The sequence below is a fragment of the Amblyomma americanum genome, chromosome 7 (assembly GCF_052857255.1).
Source record: "Amblyomma americanum isolate KBUSLIRL-KWMA chromosome 7, ASM5285725v1, whole genome shotgun sequence".
Lineage (NCBI taxonomy): Eukaryota > Metazoa > Arthropoda > Arachnida > Ixodida > Ixodidae > Amblyomma > Amblyomma americanum.
In genome coordinates, this window is record NC_135503.1 from 24,160,536 (window position 1) to 24,181,439 (window position 20,904).

General features: G+C 47.5%; 1 protein-coding gene across 2 annotated transcripts in view; it reads left to right on the top strand.

The window, feature by feature from the left end:
- muskelin (muskelin 1) overlaps window positions 1-20,904 on the top strand; it is a 34,843-nt gene that overhangs the window by 1,878 nt on the left and 12,061 nt on the right. Inside the window, exons 4-14 of one of the 2 annotated variants that reach the window (XM_077631513.1) lie at window positions 21-109; window positions 1,629-1,738; window positions 3,028-3,165; window positions 3,234-3,288; window positions 4,548-4,622; window positions 5,305-5,367; window positions 6,639-6,751; window positions 7,169-7,282; window positions 7,967-8,124; window positions 9,757-9,916; window positions 20,653-20,773. In XM_077631513.1, coding sequence (XP_077487639.1) covers window positions 21-109; window positions 1,629-1,738; window positions 3,028-3,165; window positions 3,234-3,288; window positions 4,548-4,622; window positions 5,305-5,367; window positions 6,639-6,751; window positions 7,169-7,282; window positions 7,967-8,124; window positions 9,757-9,916; window positions 20,653-20,773 — 1,196 coding nt within the window. The remainder of the gene's footprint in view (window positions 1-20; window positions 110-1,628; window positions 1,739-3,027; window positions 3,166-3,233; window positions 3,289-4,547; window positions 4,623-5,304; window positions 5,368-6,638; window positions 6,752-7,168; window positions 7,283-7,966; window positions 8,125-9,756; window positions 9,917-20,652; window positions 20,774-20,904) is intronic. The other variant, XM_077631514.1, reaches the window with a different exon arrangement.

The window sequence follows — 20,904 nt, forward strand, 5'->3', positions numbered from 1 at the left end:
CCTTTTTTCTTACTTGCCAGTGGCTTGAAAAATGATCACCTGACAGAGACGTTCACACTTAAGCACACCATCAATGGCAACCAGTTTCCTTCACGCTACATCAAAATCGGTAATGCGATTGTTTTCTCTCTTGTCTTCCCTTTCTCCCTTCTTTATTTTTTTTCCCCAAGATAAGAAAGCCCAAGATAGATAAACTAGCACGAAGTGCAGTTTTTAAATTTGTGCAAATGTGTAAAAGGATAAAGTTAAAAGGGTTCTACTACATACGTGCCGGGTTTTTAAATGCCTATTGAGGCATTATGGTTTTGCATACCCTGACTGAATAGAAGTCTTTTGAAAAAGTTTTTAATGCACAAGGCCAAAGTCAGACATTTGCACCAAATGAGCAAAGCTTGTCATGTTTGCATAGGAGTAACATGTTTGAATCAGCTTACTTCAAGATATACCAATTGGAAAAATCTCTTTGAATAACACATTGCAAACCTGATGTTACAATTTTATTTGGGTTGTAATTGTGACATGTCACGTAATGCTGCCTGGGATGGTTTGTTTGCTGATGTGCTGATTGCTTTTGTCGTGCATGTTTTCAGCTTTCGTGTTTTAGTACCTGAATTTGTTTAGAAGGAATTTTTATGGTGGCTCACCTTTTTTGGGGCTAATCGTAGTATTTTTGTTTTCTTGTTCCTTTTTGATCATCTCAAATGTTCCAGCTCACATCTGAAATATTGCACAGATAACAGTTTTGCACAGCTAATGACCGCCTGTTTACAGAAGGCATTCCGAGGCCTGGATTGGGAACAGTTAGGGATAAGAGTTAATGGAGAATACCTAAGTAATCTGCTATTTGCTAATGACATTGCCTTGCTAAGTCACTCAGGAGATGAACTGCAAAGCATGATCAATGAGTTAGACAGGCAGAGGAGAACGGTTGGTCTAAAAATTAGCATGCAGAAAACCAAATAATGTTCAACAGTCTATCAAGGGAACAGCAGTTCACAATTGGCCGCGAGGTGCTGGAAGTGGTAAAGGGATATGTCTACTTAGGGCAGGTATTGGCTGCTTATCCGTATCATCATAAGAGGGAAATAACTAGAATAAGAATGGGATGGAGCACATATGGCAGGTTCTTCCAGATCATGAATGGCAGTTTACCAATATCGCTGAAGAGAAAAGTATACAAAAGGTGTATCTTACCTGTACTCGCCTGTGGGGCAGAAACGTGAAGGCTAACAAAAAGGGTTCAGCTGAAGTTAAGGACAATGCAGCGAGCTGTGGAAAGAAAAATTATAGGTGTAACGGTAAGAGACCGGAAGCGCGCAGAGTGGGTGAGGGAACAAACGCGGGTTAATAACATCCTAGTCGAAATCGGGAGGAAGAAGTTGGCTTGGGCAAAGCTTGTAATGCGAAGGCAAGATAAGCGCTGGTCCAGAGTGGAATCCAAGAGAAAGCAAGCATAGCAGGGGGCGGCAGAAAGTTAGGTAGGCGGATGAGATTAAGAAGTTTGCGGGGATACGGTGACCGCAGCTGGCAAAGGAGACATGGGAAAGGTCTTTGCCCTGCAATGGGCATAGTCAGGCTAATGGTGATGATGATGATGAACAGAAAAAAAAACTTAATTGTCTTTGCAGTGCCTATCCAGTCTTGGGGCCCCAGTTTCAACTTCAGCATCTGGCATGTCGAGCTTCAAGGGAATGAGGACAGAGACCTGGTTATGTCTTCCTTGAGATGGTTCAGCACAGTGAGTTGTTTTTTTCACTCTTTCGAAGTAACAGGCACAATCCAAGGGACATAGAAACAAAATGTTATGTCTGTACATAGTGCATACAAGCATCTATTTGTGTGAATCCAAGGGACATAGAAACAAAATGTTATGTCTGTACATAGCGCATACAAGCATCTATTTGTGTGCGTGCAGGCCAGTGACCAGAACATGGCACGATCTTTGAAACTGCAGCTGGTGCAATCTGTCTGAAGTTCTTCGAAGTAATGAGCCTTTAGCTCCTTGCACTATTAGCAAATGCAAGGCCTTATTAGTATGGCATGTGTGTGTGGTGATATGGTGCTTTGTTATCCGCGAAGAGTGAGAGGTGATACGATTTCAGTCTGATTTTTTTTTGTACTTCGTTTTTGTCTCGTATCTTTGCTAGCTGTACCTTGAATCAGTAAGTCACGCCAGCGGATGCTAAGAATCTAATAGAACTAGAAGAATAGAATTGTAGTGTAATGACTTTACATTCATTACATGCCTTCCATTTGCTGCTTAACTGCTTTGGCCGGAAAAGGCGGACTCATTGGTCTCACTTTCCACTTGCACACAAGATTAGAAATTCATGTTCATATTGGAAGTAGCAAGTGGTTTATAAAGTTGACGAGCAAAAAAAAGGGGGAAAAAGAGTGAAGCTTTTATCAGGCAAACCTCAAGCAACAGTGACTGCATTACAGTCACAGTGAGTGATCAGTCTTGCACTCCACCTTCACACCGGATGGTTTCGAATGCCAAGTGCTGATTTCTTCCTTATCTCTCATTTATTACTTTGCACACTTGATAAACAAACAAGACTGTTTGGCTGCACTAGGCCGCCACTATCGATGAACCAGCTTGAGTTTATCATGAAATTTTAAAACAAGCATGGTTTTTACCCAGGCTGACCTTACAAGTAGTCCTCCATAGTGCTGTCATGTTGCATCAATTGAAGCCCTCCTTTTGGTTGTGAAAATTGCCAATGCCTGAGCGTGTCACAAGCCATTGAGCCAGTCGTAACGGCCATGTGCCACTTTATTCTCGCTCAAGACTGATTTGATTGTTTTGTTTCATGGACACATTGCATTGTGTGGCATAGCAGCTAGAACCAATGCTTTGCATGCACTTGACAGATAGCACCATTTGGATTTTCAGTTATTGTGGTAACAAATAATTGTGATGACAAGGCAGAAACTTGCCCATAAGGTGCAGGGAAAGAATAGCATACACACTTGCAGCACTGCACAGTCCATAGCTCACGTAAGTGGAACGGGTAACCTTTGCAGTACAGGGAAAAGGAAGCGATCCGCCTCTGCCTGAAGCACTTCCGGCAGAAAAACTACTCTGAGGCCTTCGAGTCCCTGCAGAAGAGGACCAAGGTACAGCTAGAAGACGCGCTGCTCACCAAGCTGCACCAGCTGCTGGTACGGAGGATCTGTTGCTTCATCCGCTGCAGCATTGAGGAGCAGCATGCTTGTGTTTCTTGTTCCAGGTGCAGAAGGGCGACTTCGTTGGCTGCGAACAGCTGCTGGAAAAAGCAGCCAATGGTGAGTGCATTGGCGTCACTTGGTTTGTGCTTTGCACTGTACTGTCATTCATGTACGCTTCTTTCACACAAGCTTAATCAACCTCATTATTGCATTGGTTGCTTTTTGAAGAGCGCAGGAACTTGCAGACAGAGAGAACAGATTTCCTACCATTTGTTCTTGTCCTGAACAGCCCAGTTTGTCTATGTAGCAGTCACTCCCTTGAGTTGTCAATGTTTCGCATGTAAGGTCTCTGATTGTACTTTGCTGCAAGCAGGATTGATAGAAGAGGGAAAGGGATGGGTGCTGAAGCGTCAGTTTGGCAGTGATGTTGGAATATTGCTGCCAGATAGTGTTCGGTAATCTGCATGTGTGCACTTTATTATCGAACCTTTTGGTCTCATGTTTAAATTTAAAAATCACTGCTACTTATAGGGTCCTTTGTGAGCCAGCTATCTTTTGCATACTGTGGCACTGTACCAAGCACTCTCATTGCCAGCAGTCTTATTGTGTTTGTGTAGTTTCTTTTCCTTCTGCTTAATGGCGGTATGAAAATCGATACGAGTAAGTACTTAATAAAGTCAAACACGCGCACTACCAGAACAAAACACCAACAGCACTTAACCGAGTACAGATTTCACAACGATATATTCAGGTACTCTTTCTTCCCACAAGCAATCCGTGAGTGGAATAGTCTGCCTTGCGATGCTGTCAACTGCGCATCACTCAAAGATTTCATCGCCAACATATCACGCTTTATTTTGCAATAAAGACTACGATGCTGGTGCGCTAACTCTTGCACTCTTTTTTCCTTGCTGACGATGACATCCCGACTTTCTTATCTGACTCTCGCTTATTATATTTTTTTAACCATGTTGCTCGTTTCTCATGACAGTATCATTCTTCAGCAGCTATTGTTTCATTTCTTGCTCCTTAAAAACTTGTCTGCATTTTTGTTACTGTGTTTTTTTTTTCGTGCCGAAGTCCTCAAATATGCTACTTGCTCCTGTTTTGCTACTTTGTTTTACCTTTTGTATAATGCATATTGCCTTGTTGGACTACGATCGCCTTTGTGTTGGCACTTACTTGACCTGTGTTATTTTAGTGTATGTGATGTCCCACTCCTGCGACGGCCTCAAATGTGAGGCCAGCAGTATGTTCAAATAAATAAAATAAATAAAAAACATCCGGTATGCTGCATTAAGAAAGCAGTTTTTAAACAGGCCACTAGATGCTTTACACGTCTCACATGCTGAACAATTTTTTTTTTTTTTTTTCAGAGGGTGTCTTCAATGAGTACCTGAAGAACGAGGAGTACAGGCCCAAATGGACGCCCATCCTTTGTTCTGACAAGCGTATGTTTGCATTAACTCTTTTCCTCTGATGGTGTTAGCTCATGTACAGGAACAGCTTGGAAATGTGTGGCAGGAATGTAAGGGATACATTCTAGAGCAGTATGGTAGTACATGATGGGCTTGCCCTAGGAGGGGCTGTACGTTTGCTGACTAATTAGCATAACTTGCATGTTTTGACCCCCTTCTTGTGCCCTTTGTGGGGCGTGTTGTGCCATATTGGTGCATGCACTAGTGTTTGCCCTCTCACTACCAATCCAGTCCACAAATTGTTGTGTGGTCTGCATTTACATGAAGATGTTCTGTCAACTGGAGGTGCCTCCCAGAAGGCATAGGGCCTTTTGTTTTTGCAATGGAAAGTTAATTTGATGTCTAAGAATGAGAACCCAAGTATTTAGGCTCAGCATATTGGGGCTGAGCAAAAAGTTTCACTTGCATTAATTTGGCTGTAGGCTAAAAGTGGGACTGTTGCTGAGAGCCAATTTGTTGCCAACATCCTGATGCAGGGTTTTGCATGAGCTCTGCAAAAGTTTTGGAGTGTGCTTTGAGTATGTAAACTGAGGCCTAGATAGTTGGCATGGTCGAGCATGGCATTGCAATGTGAGCAGTGCAATTTGCACGGAGGGAGTTTTTCTCCTTCTTTGTCACCTCATGATGTGCGCTGTTCCTCCATTTGCGGCCCCAGCGGAAGGCAAGAATCGTCCTGGAATGCGGGGTGGCCACCAGATGTGCATTGATGTGCAGACAGGTGAGTCTCTTCTTTGTTTTCTTCACGTCAGTATACGACAAAACCTTAATTCAGACTTCAAGGAAGTGGAGAAAACATCCAAATTAACTGACTGTTGAATGGCCCTCTAAAAACTTCCATAAACCATTGGCGTGAAAATAAAATTTATTTGGTGAAGACCTGGGCAACAGTCATCCCGTTATAAAATGAAAACCGCGTGATGACAACAATTTCCGTACTTTCGTCAAAGCCTTGCTTCCTGCACTCTTTCTGGAGTGTCGCAAGCAGACCTGCTTCATAAAGGTATAGGTTTCTTCAGCTTCTTCTTGGGATGTTGCATGTCGTTAGGCTAATGCACAAGCAGTGAACAGCATTTGATGAGCGTGTAGTGTCAGTGCACTGGGAGAACGGAAATACCACACGGACGGAAATGAAGGAGGTGCTCATTGGTTCCGGAGAGGGAAGGTGCCTTTCGAAACTCTGAACCGAAACCACTTGGCCAGACACTCTCACACACCATCGACGGGGGTTGGAGGGGCCTGTTGATCGTCAACACACCTGCTGTTTCACACACATCAGAGGGGTGCAGGTAACTGTGTAATATGTGGGTTAGGCCCAAGGACAAATATTTTAACGATCGTTTGCCAAGCAGGTCATAACTTGACTCGACACTTCTTTGTTATGCTTCGCTAGGTAGGGTATTGGTAAAGTTTGTTGCCAGCAAGGCAGGGACAAAATTTCATCTGAAGAAAATTTTTTCATGTCGGCATCTTTAATCTTATTCTAACCTTACCACACCCTAACATTTACAAAAGGTCCTTGACCCTTGCTCAGTGGAAAAAACTGTTTATTTCTTTTGACACATTCGAACTGGCCTGATGTCTTTTGATTCCTTTGGTTTGAGGCATTCTATTTGTAGATATGTCATGTCAAAGCTTTAATGATTGTAACGCTGGCTGATTAAAAAAAAAAGAGCAAGTGCTGCTGTTACTTCCCTCACCTGAGAAGTATTTTTCGAAACATTCGCCCACAAGGAAAAATAAAGAAGGCTCTTAATTTGAATGAGTCAGTCGTGCATAAACTTTGAAACACACAGCTACCAAGAGCACTTGCAAAGCTCTCTGCTGCATGTTTAGGATTGGATATTGTGGATCCCGGCTGTCAGTGCCACTCTCTCTTTGTAAGCAGTAAACATCTGGCAGGTTTGCAGGTGTTAAAAGCTGAAAAAAGCTGGGATATGTTGTGACAAGGCTGTTGGTTGTTTCTGTCTTCTTTGTGCTCTCACCCCGCAGAGACGCTCTACCTGTTTGGCGGGTGGGATGGCGTGCAGGATCTCGCAGACCTCTGGTCATACCAGACATCAACGGGTGTGTGGACGTGTTTGTCTAGGGACACTGAAGCTGAGGTGAGCATTGTTCACACTTTTGCTGAAGTTGTAGGGAAGGACAACCAGGGAGAAGTGGGGAAAACTTGCTGCACATAGATGCAGCATTGTTAAACAAGAAATGATGCACGGTGAGAAAAGGCCGCTTTGGACTTGCACGAGGCTCCTGCCATCCGGCGCAGTATATTTGTCCAGTCATTTCTTCACTGAACGCTCTACCTTGACGTGATCTGTCTCAGCTGTCAGCTTATACTGAATGATGGGCATGAAGAATATCACAACAACAAAAAAAAGTGAGATGAGGCTTTTTGGGTGCAGTAAGCACAGAGCTATCCTAATCAATTTATGGTTTTGTACTTATTCCGTGTAAATTTTGCGAGAGTTTGTTTTGATCTGAAGCTTAGTTTCTCAAGACTCTGCTATGCTGTTCGTGTTTAGGGTGGCCCCAGCGCACGTTCCTGCCACAAGATGTGTCTGGATGGAGAGCGCAAGAAGATTTTCACCTTGGGACGCTACCTCGACTCCTCTGCCAGGAGCACAGAATGCCTCAAGGTAAGGGGAAGTCCTGGGGATGGCTGAATTGGACAGCAGCTCATTCGATAAAGCCGAAGCCCCTACAAAACAAAACTATAAGCAGCAGCCCATTGCCAGTTCTGCCGTCCACTTCTATAATCACTCGAGGATTTTTCACTTGTTAGAATCCATGTTCAAGCAAACTTCAGAAGGCTTCCTATTGGTTCTGGTGTTCTAACATATCCATTAGTTGCACAAGTCTTTCAAACTGCCACCTGTTACGACGCCAACAAGACGTATGCCATTTGTGGTGGCAAAGGTATTGATGTTGCATTGACAAAGTTGGGCCTGGAACCTTTTTAAACTCTTTATGAAATTCCTGGTGCAAGGCTTCTTTTTTTTTTTCTTTATCAATGCATCGTAGGCAGCTAAAGACGGGATTTCAACTCATTATGAGCTTTTCTCCCTCCTCTCCCCTTGCCTAGCGGCCTTTATTGGTCACCAATGTTTCACTCAAATTAACTTGTTTTTATTTTCAGTCAAAACTGTGCACATTTAGCTGTGAGGGTCCAAAAGTTAAGCACTGACACACCTGGGCATCTTAAGTCTGTAAATGTGACCATTCATAGCACATGTCGTCTTCCGTTTGTCTCCCGTGCGCATTTGAGGAGCCCTGATGTGAGCCAAGAATGTGGTTTCACATCGAGGATGCATCCCTCGCAGAGTGACTTCTATGTGTACGACATTGAAAGGAACAAGTGGACTCTCATCACGGACGACACTGCGGCAATGGGGGGCCCCAAGCTGATCTTCGACCACCAGATGTGCATGGACGTTGAGCGGAACACCATCTACGTCTTTGGTGGCAAGATCCTCACAAGGTGGGCTAACAGAATTGTTATCAAGCCACTGGAATAGCTGTGTTGGCCTTTCCTGTGTTTCTTCCCGTCCATCGCCGCATATCATATCATCCACTTTGCCAAGGTGGCTCTGGTCACATCACTGGTGGGAGCATGTCTGAGCAGATTGTCAGAATCTGAGGCAAGAGGCCTCAATATCATTGTATGTGGTTAAGCATGCCCTGGGAGCAATGCATGTTCCACAGGAGGCCTGCTAGAGCACTGCTGAGATCAGACTTCATGTATATCACATGAGCTTCAGCTAAACTGCATCAGAGTGTCAGTGGTGTCTTGGTGGAGTTGTGCAAATATTCGAACTTTCAAATATTGAAGAAAATAATGTGGTATTAGATTCGGGCTTCAAAGCAAATATAAATATTGGGAAACCACGATTATTTTCGAAGTATTTCGAAGCTCGAGGATTGATGAAAATAAGCTGCTGGAAGAAGTCGGTGGTCTTTTGCATGCTCGACATGTTACCGTGTTTAGACGAACAGATCCACCTCCGAGTAATACCATTTAGACCTGCTCTTCAAGGACAAGTGCACCCTGTATCTTTGCACTGCGGCACATCTCGAAACGAGGAAAATGACATGACAGAGATAAAAACTGTCTCCTTCTCGGGTGTCTGAACACCATGTGAAGCCTTAATGTGGCAGTGTGATGCAGTCTGATCAGTACTTTGTTCCTAAATGTACCTTCTCTCACTAGCAGTACCGAAAATAGAGTAAAGCGTGATGCTCGCTTTTGGCGCAAAAGCAAGACTAGAGTGCACCCTAGCCGGCGCCAACATGGCGTCAGTCTTCTCACAACAACATGCCGCCCAACGGCACGCCGGGCGTCAGCGGATTGTTGTGCGCCGCTTGCTCGATGTTGGTAGGCCTAATGTGCTCCTCAAAGAAGCCTCTGTAAAAGCACTCTGGAACTAGCCACCGGCTATTGTATAACGTTCAACATTTCACCGATTTCAACTGAAATAAACGCTGAAAACTCATTTCCGTTATGACTTCGTCAGCGAAGCGAGCGAAAAAGTTGATAGGCTGTCTTGCACCAACGACCGCGGTTCGCAAGCGCGGAGTCTGGGCCGTCGGCAAAACCGTTGCAGGCAGTCGTGCGCCCGCCACATCGCACCTTTATGTGCACATGACCACACATTTATTTCGATTCTCCAGGGAATGTCAGCTGCGCTATTGAAAGTGCAACCTGTCTTTGGCAGCCGTTTTTGGTGAAGCCTAACGAGATACGGGCAAGTGTGGACGGCAAAATTTTAAAAGATCTGCCGCTTACTCCAAAAAAATTTTGTTGAAGCGTAACCTCGCTCCAGAAATTGTTTGTTGTGGGGGGAAATAATTGCATTGCCTTGTATGGTACGCTGATGGGGAATCGAAAATACTTCATTGTGGCGGAAATTTCTTCATTTCAGTGTTCGTTGTAATGGGGTTTGACCGTAACCACATTATGTTCGTTGTAAATTATTTCTCACACAGTACATCTTATGAATGTCGGGTGCAGAAAAAGGGCTGCACGTATTTTTGGTCCTGACAATGCATTGGCATTGCAGTTTTAGTACTGCTGGGCCATATATTTAATTTAGTCCTTGTATCCCTCTTCCAGTTCCCTCCCGGTGGAAGAGAGAGCAATGGAGACTGCATTCAGCGGATTGTTCACATATCACGTGCCAACAAACACATGGCATAAGCTGCGGGACGATTCCTCAGGGAACGGTCCACAAGATGTTCGGGCGAGGATCGGTCACTCGATGCTGTTCCACGAGGTAAACTTTAGAGTGCCACGAAATCGTTTTGGAGATGTTGCCAAATCCTTACTTCTTATAGAATGCCATACAGTGAAAGCTGCGGAACTCGAATAACCCTAGTAGCCTGGGACATGCCAGCCATGCTTTATAGAACATTTGTACAAGGGGAGTTCCACAAGTTTGTTGACTTTTATTGAACAAAAAAAATGTTATTTACTGAAAATTTCTTCTGGAAAAGCATGAATATTTTTCACATCTTTATATTATCTTCATCCATTTCAAATGGGCTTTTGAAGACGCTCAGTCGCCCGCTCCGGTTGCTCAGTGCCTTTGGCTATCAGCTGCCGATCCCAAGGTCACGAGATCGAACCCAGCCACAGCAGCCACATTTTAATGAAGGCGAATTGAAAAGAAAAAAAAAACACCCTTGTGTTATGCAATGCCAGTGTGCATTAAAGGCCCACATGGCAGTGTAAATTAATCCTGAGCCCTCCACTATTGTGTCCTTTATAGCCAATATGCTGCTTACGGGCATTAAACTCCACGCGTACAATTTTGAAGGCACTGGATAGTACTTTTGAAAGTACTATTCCTGAAATTCTTCCTTTGTTGATATTGAAAGCGCATTCATCAATGCGTGGACAGTTTTCGTTCAATCCATGTGGCTTTTCCCACACATGCCAGCCTTCGTGTTAGAACAGTCATGAGTTAAGTTGGAGGTCGAGGTCCACTGAGCAAGCTGGACGGTGAGGGTGATCGCCATGCCGGGATGGGCTGCATGTTGTTGATATGAAGGAACCAGGCTCACAAATTTGACTGGGAATGGTGTGCTCTGAGTTGCTTGAAAACTTAATTGTGACATTTCATAGAGCACATCTCAGCTGCCATAATCTGCTCTTCTCCAAATGAAATGGCAGCCACAGTTCTGTTGAGAGTGAAGAAAAAAGAAATGTCACAGTCATTACTTTGAGGGTGAGGTTCATTTGTCCGGCTTTTCCCAATTGTGATGCTGCTCTTTCGTCTAAATCACGCCGTCCTGTTTAGGACATAAAGTTTCAATGCCATGACAGTGTTTTCAAAATTGGGGGATCTTTATTTCCTGGATTTGCTGAAGGAGATCACTGCGAAATCCTCACACAGTCCTCTTTTCATTCAGTAGACAAGGAGCCTAGCCAGCAAATATATATTGCCACCTAGTGTTGCCAGGTGGCGCAAGCTGTCCGCGAAGACGATGAGGTTGCGATCGTGCTATCGCGGATCGGCCGCCATTACCGTCTCCTCTTGCCGACTCCAGTTGTTGAAGCGTCTCTCCGTGAGAACTCCGTGACAATTTGGTGGAGGTGCTGGGTACGAGTATCCCATGCAAGAAACCCCTCCAGGGAGCCGTGCCGCCAGCCCTGCGCCGATTGACACCCCGGTACACCGCTTCAGCCGGAGGCTGCAGGGACTTTCACCGGAGCTTGGACCACTCGCGACAGTCATGATGCCAGCCACCGGTATTCTCACGCAAGCTGCCGGTGCTACACCTGCCCACTATACCTTGGAGACCCCGCGGGTTCCCAAGGCCTTCCACGGGGACCTTTTCGAAGACGTGGAGGACTGGTTCCTTCACTTCGAGCGTGTGGCTGCTTATAACCAGTGGGACGACGCCGCGAAACTAAGAAACGTCTACTTTAGCCTAGAGGATGGCGCCCGCACGTGGTTTGAGAACCGTGAGGAAGTTCTAACTTCCTGGCGAGAGTTTCGCCGTCGCCTGCTGGAGGCCTACACCAGCGCGGATCGCCGCGAAAGAGCGGAGCGGGCAATCCAGTCCCGCGTCCAGCTACCGAACGAAAGCGTACAAATGTACGTCGAGGACATGACGCGGCTCTTCAGGAGAGCTGATCCTGCCATGCCTGAAGAGAAGAAACTTCGGCACTTAATGAGAGGCGTCAAAGAGCAGCTGTTCGCAGGCCTCGTGCGCAGCCCACCATCTACAGTTGCTGCATTTCTTTCGGAAGCCACAACGTTGGAGAAGGTCCTGCAACAGCGTTGCGCCAGTTACGACCGGCCCGTGCATGCTGCTGCAGTCACATCATCGTTTGCCACCATCGGACAGCATCCTGATGATTTGCGGGAACTTATTCGCACAATCGTGTGTGAGGAGCTTCACAAATTTTGTAGCCCGTCGCAGCCTGCGCTCGGTTCCATCTCCGCTCTTGTACGAGAGGAGGTGCAACAGGCGTTCCGGGGCCCTGTTCCTGTGGTCGACGTACCACCTCTGCCTGGGGACTACCGCCGTCCGACGTACGCCGAAGTTGCAAGGCGTCCGGCTCCCGCTTCGCCGCCACCAATTCACGCCACGCCTCAAGCCCCGCGGCCCTCTGTGCAACCGGTGCAGTACTTCGAGGATCGTCGAGCACCCCTCCGAAAGGCCGACGTTTGGCGTACACCTAACCGACGACCGCTCTGTTTTCACTGCGGAGAGCCAGGTCATCTTTATCGAAATTGTTATTACCGACGCATCGGCATCCAAGGCTTCCGCACCGACTCACCGAGACCCCGTCAAGGTGAACGACCCCCTGAAATTGAAGAATTCCTTGCGGACCAGCGCAATCCATCCCGAGCGCAGCGGCAGTCGCGCTCACCCTCACCGAGGCGCTCTTCCCCGACACCTCCCGGCTTCTCGCGAGCGGCACCGGGCCGCTCGCCAAGTCCTCGTCGGGAAAACTGAAACCCGCGACCTTCGGGGGCGAGGTCGCTGGGGGGCGCTGTGCTGAAGGCCTCCCGTCGTCGCCGCTACAATCCGACAAAAACCCGCCGACGCCATCACCAGAGTTAAAAAACCGCGTTTCTTTAGAAATACCCGTTCTTATCGATGGTCGCAGAGTAAGCGCATTAGTTGATACCGGGGCCGATTATTCGATCTTAAGTGGACAACTGGCGACCATTCTGAAAAAAGTGATTACCCCTTGGCCTGGCGCGCACCTTCGAACTGCCGGCGGTCATCTGGTTACGCCCAAGGGTATGTGCACTGCTCGCGTTCAGATCAGCAAGTCCACGTTCGTCGTCAGCTGCATCGTCCTGGGCGAGTGTTCTCGGGACCTAATCCTCGGCATCGACTTTCTGCGGGAGTATGGAGCAATTATCGATCTGCGCAACCGAATCGTCATGTTTTCCACAGAGCAAGCCGCTGAACTCGACAACTCCTGCCAACGCAGTGCCGCACTTCGCGTTTTCGCCGACAGCGTCACACTTCCGCCCCGTAGCAGTGTTTTGATTGAAGTCGCCTGTGCTGAGTTGCACGACGCTGAAGCAGTCGCCGAGGCTAATCATTCGCTCCTCCTGACTCAAGGCATCTGCGCCGCTCGAAGCTTACTAACAATTCGCGCTGGCCGGTCTGCGATCCTTGTTACAAATTTTTCTCCAGAGCACCGGCACCTTTTCTCTGGAACTGCGATCGCTACCGCTGAAGCGGTTGTGGATGTTCCGGTCTGCTTTGCGTTCGCGGCAGCGGCCCCTGACGACCAATCATCGCGCGCCACTGACGACCAATCTGTTCCGAATGTCGACATCAACTGCAACCTCCCCGAAGGAAAGCGCCTGGCCTTAGAGCACTTGCTATTGGAGTATAAACAGTGTTTCGCTTCTTCGTCGAAAGTTCGTCAAACGCCCCTAACGCAACACCGGATCATTACGTATGACGACGCTCGCCCTATCCGCCAGCAGCCTTATCGTGTTTCCGCCAAAGAACGGGAAGTAATCCAAAAGCAAGTTCAGGAGATGATTGACGACGGTGTAGTTCAACCTTCCCGAAGCCCGTGGTCTTCGCCTGTTGTCCTTGTTAAAAAGAAGGATGGAACACTTCGATTCTGCGTGGACTACCGTAAATTAAACAATGTGACTAAAAAGGACGTCTACCCGTTGCCCCGCATTGATGACTCCCTGGACAGATTACGGCGTGCTAAGTACTTTTCATCCATTGACCTGAAGAGCGGTTATTGGCAAATTGAAGTGGACGAACGGGACCGCGAAAAAACTGCCTTCGTTACACCAGATGGCCTCTATGAATTCAAAGTGCTGCCTTTTGGCTTGTGCTCTGCGCCAGCGACGTTTCAACGGATGATGGACACTGTCCTCACCGGCCTCAAGTGGCAAAGTTGTCTTGTATACCTGGACGACGTTGTCGTTTTTTCAGAAACTTTTGAACAGCATCTTGTGCGCCTGCGAACTGTCCTCAGAGCCCTCCATTCCGCTGACCTTACGCTGAAGCCCCAGAAGTGCCACTTCGGTTACACAGAGCTCAGGTTCCTCGGTCACGTTGTGAGCGCCGACGGAGTTCGACCCGACCCCGACAAGACAGCCGCCGTCGCCAATTTTCCTACTCCGACTGACAAGAAAGCTGTCCAGCGTTTTCTGGGTCTCTGTGCATATTACCGACGGTTTATTGCGGACTTCGCAAAGATTGCAGAGCCGTTGACGCGCCTCACCAGGAGCAACACCTCCTTCGTTTGGACAATAGACCAAGAGACGGCTTTCTCTTCGCTCCGCCAACGCCTTCAGACATCTCCCGTTCTTGCACACTTCGACGAAGAGGCCGACACCGAGATCCACACCGACGCCAGCAATATCGGTCTTGGAGCTGTCCTTGTCCAACACCAAGAGGGCATTGAGAGAGTTATAGCCTATGCTAGCCGTACTCTCTCCCGCGCCGAACGCAATTACTCTACGTCAGAGAAGGAATGCCTTGCTGTCGTATGGGCCACCATGAAATTTCGCCCTTACCTTTACGGCCGCGCATTCAAAGTCGTAACCGACCACCACTGCCTATGCTGGCTGGCTAATTTGCGAGACCCGTCTGGACGATTGGCCCGCTGGAGTTTACGGCTCCAAGAATTCGACATTACCATCGTATATAAGTCGGGCCGTAAACACGAAGACGCCGACACGCTGTCGCGTGCACCACTCGACTCTTCCGGTCCCGAAATCGACGACGACAGCGGTTTCCTCGGTATACTTAATGCATCGGACATAATAGCCCGGCAGCGGGCTGACACGGACCTCCGACCGCTGATTGACAACCTTGAAGGTCACGCCATGCCTCTACCACGACACTTCGCTCGACGTCTCGGCTCTTTCTGTTTGCGCGAAGGTATCTTATACAAGAAGAACTCGAGAGGCCAAGAAAGAGCTTACCTTCTGGTACTTCCGGCCGATCTTCGCGCCGACATTTTATTGGCATGCCACGACGAGCCCACTTCAGGCCATCTGGGTTTTTCCCGGACGCTCGCCAGGATACGCAACATGTACTACTGGCCCGGACTCTCGGACGATGTCCAAAGGTACGTAAAAAGCTGCCGTGAATGCCAGCGCCGGAAGACGCCACCGCTTAAGCCGGCGGGTTTTCTCAAGTCCGTTACTACACCCCGCTCTCCGTTCGATCAAATAGGAATGGACCTTCTCGGTCCTTTTCCGTTGTCACTCTCAGGAAACAAGTGGATCATAGTCGCTACTGACTATTTGACTCGCTACGCCGAGACCAAGGCGATACCCTGTGCCACAGCTTCAGAGGTCGCCAACTTTTTCATGCAAAACATCGTCTTGCGGCACGGAGCCCCTTCGTGCGTTATTACCGACAGAGGCACAGCGTTTACAGCGCAGCTAATCGACCATATATTTACGTTGAGCTGCACTAGCCATCGCAAGACCACAGCTTATCATCCGCAGAGCAATGGGCTAACCGAACGCTTAAACAAGACCATTGCGGACATGCTGTCAATGTACGTAGACGTTCAGCACAAAACTTGGGATGAGGTGCTACCGTACGTCACATTTGCGTACAACACGGCCCTCCAGGAGACTACACGCTTTACTCCCTTTCGTCTTGTATATGGACGTGAAGTCCAGAGCATGCTTGACGCGATGCTACCATGCCTCGATGACGACCAACTCGCACCCGATGTTCATGAAATTGCCCAACGCGCTGAAGAAGCCCGTCAGCTTGCCCGCGTACACATCGGCCAGCAGCAGGGCACTGATGCGCGCCGTTACAACCTTCGACACCGACAGGTCGACTACAATCCCGGTGAACAAGTTTGGGTGTGGACACCTGTCCGCCGCCAGGGCTTGTCCGAGAAACTACTCTGCCGGTACTTTGGCCCCTATAAAGTGCTACGGCGTATCAGTGATGTTACCTATGAAGTGGTTCCCGACGGTGCCGCGCAACCGAGACGTCGACAGCCCAACAGCTCTGACATTGTGCACGTTGTGCGGCTTAAGCCGTACTATGCCCGATAACGGCTTAGCGGACCTCCGTTGTGACTCTGTGTGTGCTCCGTTTTCCTCGCGTTCTTCTCTGTTTCCCTTCTGAACCTTAGCGCGCCTACGCTGCTGGCGGCTCCACTGCGATGCCCTTCTTTTTCGGAGGGGGGAATAATGCCACCTAGTGTTGCCAGGTGGCGCAAGCTGTCCGCGAAGACGAAGAGGCCGACACCGAGATCCACACCGACGCCAGCAATATCGGTCTTGGAGCTGTCCAACACCAAGAGGGCATTGAGAGAGTTATAGCCTATGCTAGCCGTACTGAGGTTGCGATCGTGCTATCGCGGATCGGCCGCCATTACCGTCTCCTCTTGCCGACTCCAGTTGTTGAAGCGTCTCTCCGTGAGAACTCCGTGACAATATACAGTTGAACCTCTATGTAACGAACCTCTATGTAACGAATTCCTGGATTTTACGAAATTTTTCAATTCCCCAGCACATCCCCCATTGAAGCCCATGTATAGGCGACCTCCATGTAACGAACTCGTTGCGGCAGTTGACCTTGATGTAACGAATCCGTGGCTCTGATCATCGAGCTGTATCTTGTAATGTTTTGCCCGAAATTTGACCGGGCAGTGCGCAACTTTAATGAATATTGTTTAAGTAAGTTTTTATATTAAAAGGTAAAGTAGACCGCGAGCAGAACGCTTGCAATCGCAGCAAACAAGCAGACCTCAGTGATGATGATGATGTTGAGCGCCGCTATCGCCGCTCCGTGGCAAGCGTAGCAACTTTTAAGCTTTCATTTTGTAGCTTGACACTAGGTGGCACTACTATGACAAATTTTTCGTGGTGTTGCGGCGCAGTTATGGTAAGCCTCCTTCGTCAGCGTGTTGACGTGTGTGTGTTGGTGTGTGTTTACGGTGTCGGTTCGTTACGATGAGTTCTGCTGTGAGGAAACGCAAAGTTTTGTTGCTTGAAGATAAGCTCTCGATTTTGAATGCGGTTACCGCCGGCGAAAAAAAGAAGGATGTCGCTGCCCGCTTCAATATACCAGCCAGCTCCCTGTCAACCATTCTTGCTGCAGAACAAAGCATCCGCAGTGCGATGGAGTCGGGCACAAGCGCCCAGAAGAAAAGACTGAAGACGTCGACGTATGCTGATGTGGACAACGCCGTGTTTGCATGGTTTTTGGACAGACGAGCACAAAACGTGCCCATAAGTGGCGCGATTTTGCAGCAGAAAGCCATAGATTTTGCTTGTATCCTGGGCCACGACGACTTCAAAGCGAGTAACAGCTGGCTACAAGGATTTAAAAGCCGGCACGGTGTCGTCGGAAAAGTGGTATCTGGCGAGTCTGCCTCCGCAGACAGCGATGCTGCTGCCTCGTGGGTGGCCAAGAAGCTTCCCGGCATTTTCAGCCACTATGAAGCTGCCGACATTTATAATGCTGATGAGACGGCCCTGTTTTTTTAAATGTTACCGAGCCGCACGTTCTCACTGAAAGGAGAAGACTGCCGCGGTGGAAAGCAAATTAAACTCCGCGTGACGGTTTTGCTTTGCGCCAACACTGATGCCAGCGACAAGCGAATCCTGTTTGTTATTTTCCGCAATGCCCGATCCGGATGTTTTAAAGGAACAGGGCGGATGCCAGTAAAATATGTGGCAAACTCCAAAGCTTGGATGTCGCGGGCAATTTTTTACGACTGGCTGAAGGAGCTCAACCAAGATGTCAAGCGTCAAGTTCGCAGCATTTGTTTGCTGCTTGACAACTCCTCCGCGCACCATGTGGAAGGCCTACAGCTTTCTAAGGTCGAGCTGCAGCATTTGCCACCTAACTGCACTTCTCTGGTACAGCCCTTAGACAAATGGGTTATTAACAGCTTTAAATGCTGTTACCGGCGTCGATTGATACAGAAGATGCTCCTGGACATCCGCCTTGAATGGCCAACAAAAGTGGATATCTACCAAGCAATCGAAATGCTTGCTGCGTCGTGGCAAGAGGTCGGATCACAAGTGATCACCAATTGCTTCGCCAAGGCTCAGGTAAATAAGGCCATTCAAGCTACAGTCACTGAAGACGAACCTTCAAGCCCACCCGAGGTCGCAGAAGCGTGGGATGAACTACGCATGAACGGTGGGGTGCCCGACGGTGTCGAGCTGTGCAACTTTTTGTTCGTGGACAACGGCGCCGTGGCTACGGAAGAGATGACTGATGCGGCACTTGTCGAAACCGTTAAAGATAGCCTTGAAGGTGACGGTTCGTCAGAGCCTGATACGTTTTGTGCTGTTCCCACCGCGAGGGAACTGATGGACGCGGTGGACGTTCTGCGCCATTTCGTCGGCTCGCAGGACGATGAAGCAGCCATGGATGCCTTAGTTTCCTTGGAGCGCCGAGTAGTGGCTTCGATCGGGCAAAAACAGCAAGCGAAAATTACGCAGTTTTTCTCTATTGAATAAATTCTTTGAATGGCGAGTTCACTTGAATTGATATCTGTCGAATTTTTATTTCGTTTTGGCATAATCCTTACCAGTCTTAACCCAAAACTGCATGTAACGAAAACCTGGATATAACGAAAAATTGCGAACTTTTTTCAATTTCGTTATATCCAGGTTTGACTGTATATATATATCTTTATGTTCCCTAATTGTTGAGTGGAGATTCGCCATAGTTCCGTCTTTTGAATATTTTGTGCCTTCTAGGAATTTCAGGCAGATTTGAGGTGAAAGCTTGATAACCTTTTGAAGTTATCAACAGTTTCAGCTGAGGTTGATGTCCTGGAGCACTCTTCACAGTGATTATAACAGGTGCTGATGTGTCCAGTCTCAATTTGAGCAAATCTGATTTCAACAGTTCTCGGAGACGGTAGTTGCTGTTCAACATGGGCATTAAAGGGGCTGTGAAAGGGGGGTCTCAAAAAATATGCGATGTGCCTAGGATGCTAAAGGACGCCGCTTCACAAATATCCTCCAGCAAGATTTTTTTAGATGTGCTTCGTAGAAGCCGCGTTATCTGTAGTCAAAATTTGAATTTCCGCGTCTTCGCGCCTTTTCCTCTCCTCTCATCAGTTTTTGCACGCTGAAATGTCGGCGCAGCCCCCTCCACCACCTGCCGACGTGTACGAGCCAGTGCTAGCAGTCCGATGCTGACGTAACGAGCGCCGATGCTGATGTAACGATTGGGATTCGGGCGAAAGCGCAACACCGCAGGTCACCGCTAGGCACAGAAGCAGGAGTTCTAAAAATTGTATTGTAAATAATCGTCTTGCTTCTGAGGTCTCGTATGTGGCATGAACACTCATTGGCCGGTACTCTGCATAATGCGAGCATTTTATAGCCAACCTCAATCACCCGTTTCAGGGACCCTTTAAGCTTTTTAAAGCATCTCACTGATGATAAAACTGGATGAAAATGTTAGAGGTCACAAAAAGTTTGTTCTCGTTGATGGGTACTGGTTGATGTGTGCAGCGTTTGCTTGGCCTCCCATGGCTCATCTCCTTGATGAGTTGGAAGTGTACAAAATTAATAGAGGTGCTGTGTTATTGAGTTTGAAGCAGCATAAAAATTTACCAGGTGCATTTTTTCCATGGACATAAGTGCACAAACCTTTGGAATCTAAAACTCCCCACACCACCATTAGTCTACTTCAGTCTTAGGGATTCAGGACTAGATGGCTGTCTCTCTGAGACATTGAATATTTTAGGAGAGTTAACTGCTGGGCTAGTTGGTGTTGCATACTGAAAGAAAGATTTTGCGCCTAACACACACCACACACAGAAAGAAGACAACACCACGGGCGCATGTGCGCCCGTGGTGTCGTCTTCTTTCTGTGTGTGGTGTGTGTTAGGCGCAAAATCTTTCTTTCAGTGAATATTATCTGCAGTTTTGTTGTAGAGGAGCTATATAGAGTGAGTGGTGAAAGATTTAAAAAAAAAAACAGTACCAAGGTTTTTCTATAACTTCAAATGGCATACTTCCTGCATCTGTACCTAAAAGTCACTGTGATGAAAACTTCAGGTTGCATGTATTTTTGTGTGCTGATTACAGATGCTATGCCATCTATAATTTCATGTAAAATTAATCTTTTTCCACGTATGTAATTTTTTTTATGTAACTTATGTAGTAATTTTTTTGTCAAGCACTTTTAAAAATTCAGCTGCAGAGAACTTGCCCATATACATGCCACTGGATTTTTTTATATCAAGGAATGCACTAAGCATAAATTATCCTGCCTATCATAGAATGTCAGTTATCAGGCTTTGAAGTTAGGGCAGCTTGAAGCTAGGTTTGAAATAGGTGACCAGGCTGGTAATGTCAGGGGACTGTAGGAAGGCTTCGGTTTGAATTTTTCCTGCTTTGCTATGTGCTTGGTTTACTTCAAATCACCATACCTGGTCAGGGGACCTTAAAAGATGTTGCAGGTTGGCATTAATATCTTTCCTAGCAGCATGATGAGTCTTGCAACATTTTTTTTTTCTTCTTTGAATGAGTTTCTTCATCTGCAATGTGTTCAGAAATCACGCCTGCTGTACATCTTTGCCGGCCAGCGCTCCAAGGAATACCTGACAGACTTCTTCACGTACAATGTGGACACGGACCAGATGAACATTCTTTGCGATGGCCAGAAGGTCGAAGGTAATGTTTTCACTCTTGTCACTGCAATTTCAGGATGGCTGCTATACAAAGCATAAAATTCGGTTTTGTGTGCACGTGAACCGTTGTGGTGAAGGGGTTCTTCAAATGTTAGGCATAGTGCTGGATAGCTG